The sequence below is a fragment of the Rhamphochromis longiceps genome, linkage group LG18, assembly GCF_057381845.1.
Source record: "Rhamphochromis longiceps isolate RC_006_pf linkage group LG18, R_longiceps_female_GT1.1, whole genome shotgun sequence".
Classification (NCBI taxonomy): domain Eukaryota; kingdom Metazoa; phylum Chordata; class Actinopteri; order Cichliformes; family Cichlidae; genus Rhamphochromis; species Rhamphochromis longiceps.
In genome coordinates, this window is record NC_140574.1 from 15,726,268 (window position 1) to 15,739,788 (window position 13,521).

General features: G+C 42.0%; 1 protein-coding gene across 3 annotated transcripts; it reads right to left on the minus strand.

Annotated features, from left to right (window-relative positions):
* Positions 1 to 2,414: 2,414 nt before the first annotated feature.
* gata6 (GATA binding protein 6) lies at positions 2,415 to 7,425 on the minus strand. 3 transcript variants are annotated; one of them, XM_085389349.1, is made up of 7 exons: positions 7,267 to 7,425; positions 5,746 to 6,642; positions 4,947 to 5,119; positions 4,082 to 4,207; positions 3,856 to 3,943; positions 3,658 to 3,755; positions 2,415 to 3,201 (listed from the first exon to the last, which is right to left on the minus strand). In XM_085389349.1, exons 2-7 carry the CDS (start codon positions 6,581 to 6,583, stop codon positions 3,040 to 3,042), a joined length of 1,485 nt encoding a protein of 494 aa, XP_085245475.1. In that variant the 5' UTR covers positions 6,584 to 6,642; positions 7,267 to 7,425; the 3' UTR covers positions 2,415 to 3,039. The 3 variants fall into 3 exon arrangements, with proteins under 3 accessions (XP_085245475.1, XP_085245477.1, XP_085245476.1); XM_085389351.1 differs by lacking the exon at positions 7,267 to 7,425 and adding an exon at positions 6,806 to 7,024; XM_085389350.1 differs by lacking the exon at positions 7,267 to 7,425 and adding an exon at positions 6,793 to 7,024.
* Between the last annotated feature and the right edge of the window lie 6,096 nt (positions 7,426 to 13,521).

Sequence of the window (13,521 nt, forward strand, 5' to 3'; positions counted from 1 at the left end):
AGGAAACCCAAAAGGGCTGAGTCAGAGATCCCATCTCTTCCGGAGGCAGGGTTGAGCGTTGCTCTCCTTTGAAAGGCAGCATGGAAAGATCAACGGGTATCTCCTGAGGGAGCCACTGCTCCATACTGTGCTGCTGTCCCATGGCCAAACAGCCCGGGGCCCTGCAGTCTGCTGCTGTTAGCCTGTCTTGTTTACTTAGGGAGGACTTTCAACCCTGGACAGCCATCATGATCTGTATTCTGTCTTTTCTGTTTGTCTGTCTCACCCTTCCTTGCAGCATGTGATCACTTATTTGCAACAAATTCAAACTCTTATTTCAAACCTGCAACTGTGTGACAAGCATCGCAGCTTTCCAGCCTTCTCAGGTGGCACCTCTAGCATGAAAGTGACCCTCGGCTGTGCGGATAGCAATCCAGATGAGAGCGCAGGGAGGATTTCTGCGCTGCCGTGTTTATATTTCCTCCCTCGTAGCACCATGGATACAGTGCCAAGCTAGGACCTCCTCATAAATTCAGATACCCATAAATATTTGCCTGTGTTTTGAGCTCAACAGTAGTTTGCATTTACATATCTAAAGGTGCTTTTGTAATTTATCTCGTTGGAAGCTCGAGGACTTAATGCCCGGTGGTCTCGGTGGACAAATTGGGTTTTATATAACACTCAGCAGCAAATCATCACAAGCCGTGCTTTTCCATTCAGTTTGAACACACAAGTAAAATTTAAAGAAAAAAAGCAAATATTGTGATGGATATGAAGGAAATAGTGAAAAATAGTGTCATTCCGATCTGATGTCAAAAGTCAAGTAAGAAAAATAGGTGCAATAACCGTTCACCTGAAAACTGTGGATTTGTCTGTTACGCAGTGCCGCGCATTCCTCCACACTCAATAAACTTAGCTGAATCAATATGTCAAAGAGCAGACAGATAACGCTAAGCTCAGGCATAAATCCTAACCATCTCTAAAATCTTTTCATGTGGAATTACTCACAGGCCATATTCTCTTAAGTACAGTAAACATTGTGACAGGTACTTTGAGCTGCTGGTTCAAGAGGACACAGGAAAGTGGATTGTTCTTTAAGCCCACAGGGGCCCAAAGAAAAGGAAAAGTCTCGAGTGAAAACGTTACCAGAAAGGACAAAGGTGTGGTTTGGTGAAATCACCCAGAAAAAAAAGCTGGGTAAGTCTTGCTGTGCAACTTTTAGGCGAAATTCTTGTCTTGCATTAGCTGGCCGTGATGTCTTCTTCTTTCCTCCCAGTTGTGAAAACATCTGAGAAAATAAAGCCCTCTGGTATCTGTTCAGCCAAGGAGAAACGGGGAGTTAAAGTATAGATGGGAATGACTCACACAAAAATATGCAGAAGGTGGTTCTTTCCGTAATTTCCAAAACACTGACGCGTTTCGCTCTTCTTTTAAAAACAAACTGCAGATTTATTTGCATCACCAGAACAATTTATTGGATTGAATTTAAATAATTTCTCATAATGTTAAAAAAAAAATAGTAAAACAAAAAGAAAACATGTTATTTCAGAAAAATAAATAAGTCCGGTTGCGTGAATGACATGCTCTTTTTTTAGGATGAAGAAAGTTGTGAACAAAAGCAAAGAAAAAAAAACCTCTTTGTGCTAACATTTACATGTAACTTATCATGCCTTCAGTATTCAGTCTCTTCGGGTGAGGGTGGGGGGGAGGGTTTTTTGTTTTTGTTTTTTAAAACCTGAAATAGCTCTTGAAGCTCCCACACCACTTGCTTAGGTCATGCAAAAAAAATGAAAAATCAAAAAGGCTTCTCAAATTCATGATTTGGCATGACCTGTGAGCTTCATAAGAACATGTTACATTAACAATTCTCCTTTTAATCATTACAGCGATTCATCACAGTCATCACAGTGAGCACAGATTTGTTCAGAGGTGACCTCACGCTACACTTTGGTCTAATTTTGGCTGAAATATGATGCAACAGCACATGTTATTATTATGAAGGGTATACAGTTTATAGTGAGTCAGGTAGCGCGGCCAGCAGCCTTCGTTTGCAGTTTATGTGTAAGAACATAAAGGTCAGAGGGTCCTACAGCTATTCTGGGCGTTCTTTGTTCAAACAAGCCATCCAACTGCTTTACATGTGCGAGATTTTGTAGAAGTAGTACCGTAATGCTGCCCGTTGGCCGACAGTGTTCTCATGTCAAAAATTAAGTCTCACAAAGTTGATTGTTTTTGCATCTTTTTCTCTCTTTTTTTTTAAATGATTAAACACAACACGATGTGATATAGTCATTTATACCCTGTTTAAACCAAACTAGTTTCAGTCAAATACAGTAAGTAAGAGCTTTCAGTGGAAAACGTGCACATTCAACACTACTGTACTACCGCTTATCGAGAGACAGAGAATAGAAAAGAAGACATCAGAATGGTTTAACTTCTACTCTATATTGATATCTTTATTAACAATCATAGACATGTTTTTCAACTATGGAAGATTTATAAATATTTTTCTTTCTTTTGATTCATGTAAGTTGTCTCGGCACTTATGGCATGATTCCAGTTTTGGAAAAAAACAAAAAATCAAAAAAAGTCCACAAAGAGTTGAGTGCTTGTGTGAAGCACTGATATCCAATCAACATCTTCAAAGAGAAATCCGTTATGTACAAGATGGCTTTCTTTAAGGAACCCAGATTTGGTTCTGTGTGCCACGGATGGGAGAGATACCGAGTGCAGGTCCAGCAACCATCCATAGCAGGCCACCTAATTGATCATTTGGCCTGGCGTTTCCCTTTTGTTGTTGATGTTGTTGTATTTTAAGGCAAAAAAATAAAAAAAAAAGACCCTGACATCAATCTGGAACCTGATCGCAGATACTCCATGCTTGATTCAAGCTTCTAGTCTGACTTAAGGTCATCTCAAACTTCTTTCCCCCTCTCGTCCAACTCTTCTTGCATCAGCTGAGAGGGAAGGAAACCAACACTGCACCCAAATACTTCCACTATACACAGCATCCAGACACGAGGGGCCGGGGGTCTCTGTCCGCCCAGAAGGTTAAAATGTTCAGGCTAAGGCCATGGGGCACCAGGGTTCGCCTCTCACTGAAGCCACGTCCGATGACTGGGTCAAGCCCACGCTGCCGTACAGGCCGTCCTGTCCGGAGTACTTGACGGACGAGCCCGAGCCTGCTCCCTCCCCCCCGCTGGACAGCACAGATGAACTGATCTGCAACCAGAAAACTCTCTGTTAGCAAAAATTGTGAGTTTATTGTATAAAATGTCAGTAAAACTTTTAGATTGTGTAAAACCTTTTTTTTAAAAATTATTATTATTGAGGACTGAAATGACATTTGCATTGCAATGTTGGGGGAAAAAGGAGCATGATCAATGTGACACTCGTATTAGTGTAATATCACAGTGACATATTAGTTAGCAGCAGTCATAACCACAGAGCATCAGTCAGCCTGCATGTCATCTCTTTATCACAGTTTGTATTTTACAAAATATTCACTCATGAAAATGGGTGAAAAATCTGGCCTTTTATAGTAATTTCAAGTGTAGAAATTCCTATTTAACACACACACACATATATAGATATAGATATTTCATTGTTTTATTAATTATTATTTTTATTTTAAACTATTATTTGAAAAATTTAAAAGCAATTAAAAATCAGTTTTACCCCTGACACTTGTCCAGAGGGAGAGCTGGTTTTCGAGCAGTCTTCGGAATTGGATGAAGAGGTGGATGTAGGAGTCATGGAGACAGAGTTGCTACTTCCTGGAAACATAAAAAAAATGTTGTCGTTACATTATTTTAAAAGAGATAAATATGACATACATATTCCTTCGTGCAGCAGAAATATTGTTCAGCTACTCACCAGAGGATCCCTTTGCTTTATTCAAAGTTTTCGGTTTTCTTTTTCTCGTCTGGATTCCCTCTTTCTTCATGGCGAGCGGCCGAGGTACCTGTAAGATGTGATTTTTTTTTTTAATGAAAATAAGAAATGATATTTTTTTTATCAATAATGCGTCGATTTTTAAAAATTAAAACTGAATTAGAGGGGGGGGGGGGGGGGGGGGGAATTCAAATCGCAGTGAACTTACTCCGTGTAATTTTGTGTAGAGGCCGCACGCGTTACACACCGGCTCTCCCTCCGCGTTTCTGCGCCACAGAGTGGTGGTACTGGTTTGACAGTTGGCGCAGGAAAGGCCGATTCTTCTGGACGTTGACTGTTGTGGCAAGCAAAATATAACATCAGTCACTATAATTAAACGTGGGTATCCAGGAAAATAAAGCACCACACACTCAACCATTTTATTCATACCTGACTTTCCAACAATAATCCACACCCTGTTAGAATCCCAATTTAATTGGCATTTACGCACGGATTTATATTATTATTCATTTATTTATTACAGGTTGTTAATTCGCAGAGAGTTGCTACGTGCCATTTCACTTCCTTGTAAAAACTGCGTAATGGCACCATGGAAAATCTGGACCCACTGACGCCTTTTTAGATTAGCTTACCCGACAGTAGCTGGGAGTGGAGATTGAGATAAAGTGTCTCCTTACATTAACACTTTCCACGTGTGGATTGATTTAATGTGAATTTAGTGAATAACATTTTTTTTCTTATGAAACAACTAAATGATTGTGCTTGACTGATGAATTTAAAACACTGGCTAAGCTAAAACTATCATTCTCCTTTGCAAAGCACAAGTCCTTGATTCAAATGTGAAATGCATGCTTTATTTATTTATTTTCCCCGTTTTATAGAAATCACGTGATCTTGCGTAAATAAATTTTCCTTGATTACAATCAGGTTTGAACTGGGGGCTGTATCATTGAAACCTTCATCCAGAAGCCGAATCGTGACAACGACAGTGACCTCCAGCAATTGTTTGAAACAATTAGGCAGGAAATTGGTTGATTTAAGTGGCCCTCGCCCCCCTCCTCCTGTCTCCTTACCGTCCGTTTCGGTGGTTTAATTAATGGCCGGCTCAGACCATTCATTTTGCTATAGAGGCCGCAGGCGTTGCAGAGAAAGTGGCCCGTGCCATCGCGCCTCCACAGCGGCGTGGAGATGGAGCCGCAGTTCACGCACTCTCTGCTCTCCCCCATGTCGTCCAGAATATCTGAAACTGAAGAGAAATACTGGAATCAGAACAGGGAGCGAGTTTGTGAGAATTACACATTGTTGCTGGTCATTATTTCATAAGCGATTCTGCTTCTGGGACTTCATGTCAAAGAAAGCAAGCGGATAGATACGGCGGGCAAAATGATCTGTTCATGGATTATAAATTGATTAAAGCGAAGTGTTTAACAAAATTCACATTTTTAATAAATTTATACTGTTGTGCCAATGTTGTTTTAAAAGCCTCGGTGGATTTTACTTCATGTAAATGATTCATTTTATATATTTCTGGGCAGTCATTTGCGCCTGTTTCTTACACACACACACACACACACACACACACACACACACACACACACACACACACACACACACACACACACTATCATAAATTCATTTTTGGCAGTGTATGAAACATATTTTTATTCAACATTTTGAGGTCAGGCCTCGACGAGGGGAACAGGTTTCTGTTACAAAGACACGCAGGCGCTTGGTGCCTTCACTCCAGACACTTCAAGGTTGCGCGCGTGATCAAAATACCTTTTTTTCTTTCCGTCCCACACAGTGAGAAGGAAAACTATTCCATCTTTGTGCCTCCCTCTACTTTGTTTTCGTTTGATTTTTTTTTCTTACCTCCATTTGGTCCTCGAATCAAGGGCGCACTCCTGCTTTGCAAGGTGTGGAGCATCGTGTTATCAAAAGGTGCCCCGGGCCAAGGCGAGGGTAGCTGGGGTGCAACGTACGGGGAGTATGGGCTCGGGTAGGGCCCGCTGAGGGGACGAGAAAGGCTGTACTGGTCTCTGCTGCTCATATTCAGTGTGTTACTGTAGCCCGTGTCCCTGGGGGTCCCGTTATTGATGGGTGGGCTTGGAGGGTAGTGAAAACGACTGGAGGCGTGCGGGCTCCCGGTGCTGTACGAAGGGCTCTCCGGGGTGGACTGTGACCACACCGAGTGACTGGAGACGGCGTGGCCGGGCTGAGCAGACACGTTGGCCGGCAGATAAGACAGACTGGGGATCATGGTGCCCACCCGCGAGCTAGGGACATACACTGGGGAGTTAGGGTTGGAGTGCATATAACCACCAGAACTCGAATCATATCCAGTCTGGCTCTGGGCCGCAATGGCCAGTGTTTGGTACATGTCGGCCGGGTCCACCAGCAAGCTTGTCTTGTGTGCTCCGGTGGAGAGGACGAGTTTGCTCCCCTGGTCTAAATCCGTAAACAGCGGGATATCCTCGGTAGTGGTCAGGGTGTTGTTATGGTGTCCGAAGTGAAGGTAGGAGTGCAGGGATCTGCTGTCGGAGCGACGGTGCCCTAGCGCGTCAAGCTCGTTCGGAGGTGTCCTCAGCTCATCCGAGGTGGTGCCGTCCCTTCTGCTGTCACCGGGCAGGTAGTTCTGCTCAGCCGGTGACCCTGGGCTGCTGGACACTTCTCGCTTGACCATGGACCAGCTGTTTTCGCCCAGTTCCATCCAGGAGCACTTTCCATACACCGTAGGGGTAAATAAAAATGGCCAGGGAGTGGTCTACCCTGTAACAAAAAGAGTCGGAACCGTTAGGAAACCACAAGAAATGACCCTTTTTGCGATGTTAAGGATAAGTGAATTGAAAATATATCCACAAAACATCCTGACAGAAAGTCGGCAGGTTTCTGAAAAAGGGGGGAAATGCAAACGGACACCTGGTGTACAGACCAGCATTCATCTTTGGATGAACTACATTTTTCACAATAGAGAATAGGGTAATAAACTACGAAAGCTCCAGTTAATTATTACTGAGTCAGTATCATCTCGAACTCCAATAAAAACCCAGTCTACAGTGACTGCCATGCTCTCATGAAGCGCTCTTAAGAGGCACTGGATCCATCCGTGTCAAATCCCTGTCCTCCCCTCCACACGCACATACGCAAGTAGACGCACACATAAAGAGATAGGAAACAAAAACGCAATATGTCTTCACAGCAAAAGAGATAACCGTTTGATAAGAGTCAAAACAGATAAGGACCGAAAGGCTGACTGGAGCGATAAAACAATACCCCGAAATTATGAGTTTGGTCTCGCTGCGCTCGCCAAGACACCGCCAGATGTTTAAAGCAGCTGTGCGCGCCGCAAAAGTGGGAGAAGAAACGTTTTAAAAGACGAAGAAGAAGACTTACCTGCTACAAGTGTGCCATATAAGTCGAAAGCAAACTTCCTAACAGTGAGCCTCTGCTTCTCTTGGAAGTAATGGGAAAGTTTACCGCAGTTAGAGGAGGTTTATGAGAGGAGGCGCCTCTGGTGGCTGCGGCCGCAGGAGGCGGACCAATCATGTGGAGCGTGAGCGGCTGGAGACGCGATGGGGGTGCCAGCCTATGAACTCCTCCAATCAATCACGCTGAAAAACAGAGAGAGAGCGAGGGGGGGGGGAGACACTTCACTTGATCAGGTCTGAAAGTTGGATTAATGTGTTGATACGATCAGGTTTCATTATTCGAAAGTTATGCTTTCGGTTACAAATGAATACGCCCCCCCCCCCCCCCCCCCCCAGCTGTTTCTTTTTTTTCTTTTCTGTTTGTTTGTTCTTTAAATGAAATTGTTGTTTGTCTATCTTGCTCTATTTACAGGTGATCCACAAATCTGGTGATGAGCCTACAGCAGCTGAAACAAACAGAAACGAGTGTCTTTGAGATTTTAATTTCACCGGACTACTCTTTAATATCCAGCTCTTTCATAGGCTACTCCTGTTTTATGGAAAATTGTGACATTTATATGACAGACAGCGGTTTAATTTAATAACTAGATCGTTATTAATTAAACTGCCAAGAAATGCAGTTAAAATTAACTTACCCGTCACCCTGAACAGGAAAGTGCTACTCCCATGTTTACGCATTGCAGTAATCACGTCTGCAAGGAGCACGCTTTTAACTTTCGATACTTTGGAGATTTTAAAATGATTATATTTATAATGGTTAATCCAGAGTTTAAAAGCTGGGACTTTCCACTGCAGTCTGTCCACGAGTTAAAGACCTGAATATTTTGTTTTTACTTGGAGCATTAGTGTAATAAAATGTTTCGTCTGGACAACTTTTTACTGATGAGAATCCTTAAGAAAGACTCCTTTTATTAAAACAACAGCCTATTAAATGATTGATCAAATATATATTCCGTGTGTGAAATGTGCTTTAGGCCTACTTCTTCTTTCTGGTTTCATCTTAATTCAAAGTCCTACACCCCCCCCCCCCCCCCCCCCCCCCCCCTTTGTTTATTCTCTGTCATCATTCCAGTGATCAATAAATCCCCTCTTAATTAGTTTAAGTCAGACGGCTCTCATTGAGCGTTAAAGGTAGGTGTGTGTGTGTGTGTGTGTGTGTGTGTGTGTGTGTGTGTGTGTGTGTGTGTGTGTGTGTGTGTGTGTGTGGCTCCTCTTTGAAACGCGATGATTCGTTCAGCCCGAATATACATTGAGACGAGTGAAGTGATCAAAAGTGGGGAGGTGTCAATTGAATCATTAACGCATTTGCAGGTCACACTCGCAGCCATTCAGTGGGTACGGGGTTTTGTTTGTTTGTTTGATTTTTTTGTCTGGACAGTTGATCAGATTACCTCCAACAGCCCATTCATTATACTTCCAACTACCGCAGGGAAGTCCGAGAGTATACTCTGATACTTTTATAATATTCACCCTGCATCCATCACACTGATAACAGGCACCGAGCTGCATCCATGTTCACTGCTTCTGCAGCTGCACAGCAGACAAAACTGAGGGAAAAATCAACTCACCGCAATTCATGATTCATACTGTAACATCATCTGTATCGGTTACTAATGTGTCATAGCAACGGAAGGCACAGCTGCACTTTTTGATTTACCAATATCGTCCCAAAAATTGCTAATATGTTATTAATTATCCATGTCCCTGCCAATTAGACTACCACATGGAGTTAACAGTTCACAGGGCCTAACAGTAACAGAGTCTTCGGCTGGACTTATGTTCAACGCGTGCCACTGCCAGGCCTCCCATTGTTCCTCCTCTGTCTACTTCTCGCACAAACACTATTATTGTCAGACAGTCATGAATATTATTACTGTAGAGTTATTTTCAATGCTAATTCAATACCCGTGGGCGCAATCGTGCAGCCGCTCTCCAGCAGGTGTTCCTGCCGCTCTTATTTTAATACTGGCGTGATGATTCCTGCTGCTGGATCCTTCTCCTCGCATAACTTCAGAGGGAAACAATGCAGCCCGAGTTGCGTGGCGATCTGTGTCTATTTGTGTAGTGGTTATGCTAATCCATGTTGTCTATCTGATTTCCACAGAACTTTTGCTGATAGAAATTCACGCTTGAGGCGATATTGTGACTGTTAGGCGTCGAGTCTTCGCTCGCTCTCAGGTCCTAGAGGTGATTCTTATCAGAGGCAGTAACCGCACCAAAATGCGCTGCCGTCTGCCATCCCATCACCTCAGCCTGCAGTTGTCAGGAAGGTGAGAGAATACAAAATCCTGTTGTTGCTGTTTTTTTCTTTTTTTTTCTCTTTGTTGCCCCCCTATTCCGCCATCACCCCACCCTCACCCCTCCACCCTCCCTCCTTTTTTTTCTTTGCGGCTTCTGGCTCACTGGCTGCGAAGCCTCCAGTTGATAAATGAGGTGTTTTCGCAGTAATGTCAGCGTGGGCTGCTCTGACACACGGAGCTCGTGAGAAGAAGTGGCAGGACGCCGCCCTGTCTCCGCGTTTATCCAGCACAGCCAAACACTGCAGGCCAGCCACTGACTGTCAGCTCCGGCCTGTGCGCTGACCATCTCCATCACACATAATTCAACCAGATAGCCTGCAACTGGTGGATAATAATAATAATAATAATAATAATAATAATAATAATAATAATAATATATGGAAACGATAAATAGTGAACGAAATATTTCATTTATGTATTGGAATAATATTGTCAAACTGTATTTAAAATATTTAATAAATACTATTTCGTTAGGAAGTAATGAAAAGACGCAATAATAATCATATTATTATTATTAATATTATTATTATTATTATAAGCTCTTTAATGGTTGACCCTCTTCAGGTGTCTGAGCCTTATGTACCGACTTGATAATGATTATCTCCAGCCCTCGAGTGCTCGTTGCAGCTTTCTCCTGATTATGTGATGTTATGGAGATAACAAGGAGCAAGAGAACGAATTACGCACGAAAGGGACAGTTAGGGGCATCACACGGTGGCGTGGGCAACTTTGAGACTATTACTCACTCTTTTTTTTTTATTATTTACTTCTTTAAAAATGCCCTGCTTGGTCGTTAGTTTGACTGTGACTGTGTAGAAAGGGCAGCTCTGATTTCTCTTACACGGCAGGGCAATAAAAGGCACTGTGGACGCCAACACGCCCCACGTCCGAAAACACCTTTGATGTCTCGATTATGATTAATGAGAAGCGACTGCAGCTACATGTAAAACACGCAGGAAGGAGACGCAATTCATCATCTCAATCACCCCACGGTTGCTTCCCCCCCCCCCCCCCTTTTTTTTTTCTTGCTATGTCTTTATCTTTGCATTTCACACACAGAGCCTGTATAATTGTCTTTTAATAACGACGGAAGATTAATATCCAGTATTTAATCTGTGGGGTGTTGTTTGGATTAATTGTATTTTTATTTTGTCAAACTGTCAATAAAGCAGCTATCCTGCACATATTTGCACCACAGCTTTGGTGACAATCCTGCGTTACTGTATTTAAGAATCTGGGCTTTTAACGACTTAAATCGCTTTAACGTTTATGCTACGTGTTCCCTTTACAACAAAGATTTATCTTAGAAAGCGAAACATATGTAGAGTGAACTGGATTTGCACACAAGACGCCAAATATTTCCAATTTAAAAAAAGAATACCTTAGAAATTAAAATAGAATACATCAATCAAATAGACATGTTTCCTCGCATGGCTATATAAAATACACTTTGGATTTTGTGGTTTAATGGTTAATTGATTGATTTTATTTCATCCATACAAATCACACACACACATGTATACACCATGACCATGATTCTGTGTGTGCAATAAATACCAGAATAAGGTGCACTAAAAAAAAGTCATCATAAAGAGCAACTTATAAAAGTGATTTAACATCGACAGATATTCAAAGTTCAGCTTTAGAAACTGATTATTACCATTATTTTTACATTTTAAATGCATTGCAGCTGTCATTATTAAACATGAAATATTAGCAGTAATTCTGTTTGCATAAAAATCAGATTGCAAGTCTGGTTTAATGAATTATTCGTCCATGAAATCCAAAATGGGAAAATTGAATTGTTAACAATTATTCCAAAGAACCTTTTTTATTATATTACATGAGAAAAATGTAATATATTATCCAGTATATCCAAAAGCAGTGCAGCATATGGAAAAACAACAAATATCCACTCTCCCCACAACAATAGCACAATAACAATGAAATACATGAGAGGCGTTGTGAGTTCACGCTGTCTTAACGTGTAGCTCCATCCTTAAAATCTAGATCATTTTGTTCCTGATATAAATGTATTCCCGCTCACACTCTGTGCTTTTCTATATTTACCTCCAGTTCCCAGCGCCTATAAACACTGACGTATTTGCTCTTCTTTTATTGAAGACACAGTTAAGTTTTATACCTGCGCCGGTCTTTTTCTCCCTGTCCTCCACAGAATGGCAGCTTGTCCAGAGCCGCTGGAGCAAAGGCTGCTGGGAGGCCGTGAATGCCAGACTCTCCTGTTTGAAGTGGTAGATGATTAAACGGGTCATGACAGGTGTAAAAGCAACCTTTGTCATTTTGGACATGTACCGTCCTTGCTTCCTTGGCTCGCCCACAACGGAACGCCCTGCTCACCTGCCCGAGTGTGTGTGCACTAATGTGTGTGTGCACGTTTGGGTGTGTTTGTGTGGAGTGGATTTTCTGGAGGGGATTGATGGCTGTTAACAATCCTGCACCATCACGCTCCCTGCCTGTCATGTGATGAATGAGTGACGGATACACCCCTGATGGATGAGACGTGAGCCTGTTGTCTGCATATTTGTGGTCTTGGCTCTGTGCCGCTCGGTGTTAAAAAAGAAAAGAAAAACAAGCATAAAATTGCTCCAGTGGAAATGAGTGAATTGTCTGTGATTTGAGAAGGATTGAGGTTGTATTTATCTCTTATTATTTGCGTCTCCAAGAATTTCTATTTATCAAATCAGCGTGGTGATGTCATATCAGCCTGACATAAGTTTCAGGGTTCGTTTGACCTATTCTCCTAACTTTGGCTCCAATCGTGTATAGACTGTATCATGTTATTATATTACAAGCTGTTTTTTATCACTTGTACTTCTCTTATCTATTTTCCTCCCCGAGCCATCATGATGCATATACAGCAGTGAAATGAAGATAAAGGGTTTGCTCTGGTATCGTAATACCACAGCTCAAATTCAAATGGGGTTTTGACATATCAGGCGAAATCACTCTGTCATATGCAGGATTAAGTGGAAGAAAAATACCAGCATTTTGTTTTGTGTAATTAAAATATTAGCTTGCTCATTTTTGAGGCTGAATTTGGAAGCAGACCCCCCCCCCCCCCCCCCCCCAGGAAAAAGTGAATCCCTAATATAAGCAATAAGGCCGAAATGGAAAAAATCTTTACTCATTCTTTGTCGTTTCCATCTTCCCGTGAAACCGTCATTCTGTCTCATAACTCTTGAACAATGAGTCTGACTCACAGCAGGACTCTTCTGTGGAAGCTCTGAGCGAAGCCGTGATCAATTTTGGGCTCACGTCAAAGGAAACGGGTAATCTGATAATCCTGGTTGCATATAAAGCCATAAGAGTTTAAACTTGCATTCAAACAAATAAGGCAAAGTTGGTCCGCTTGACACACAACACTCCTGGAAGCTACATTTAAATTCATATCCTGCTATGATTTTAGATTCAGTGCACATCAGGGCCAAATTTCATAAGGTTAGGTTATTTCAAAGTCCCAGTTTGGCAGCTGTGTTTCTCGCCAGTAGCCAGATGAGACAATATGGCCATCTAACACTAAATACAACCACTTTGACAACCTTGTTTTCGACTTTAGACCCTTTATTGAATTGAAAATAGCACAAAAACATTCAAATCTGAAAGTGAGAAACGGTTTCACTAAAAGAAAAAGAAAGTCATTATAAAATAGATGACGTCAATATGTTTCTTTTTATTAAAGGTGCGGTTAATGAAGTTTAGAAAGGTAAATATTTTTCCATTCCTGCTTCATAGAAGAGCTCAGCCACTCAAGAGTCTGAGGCCTGCTTTATCACAGATAATGTGCCAAATGTGGTTAACTGGGTTCATGCCTTCATCCGCTACTACACCCACATACCATTACACATTCGGCTCTGTGCTGATAACATACCTTATGGTCATGATTTAGCCCAGAGTATGTG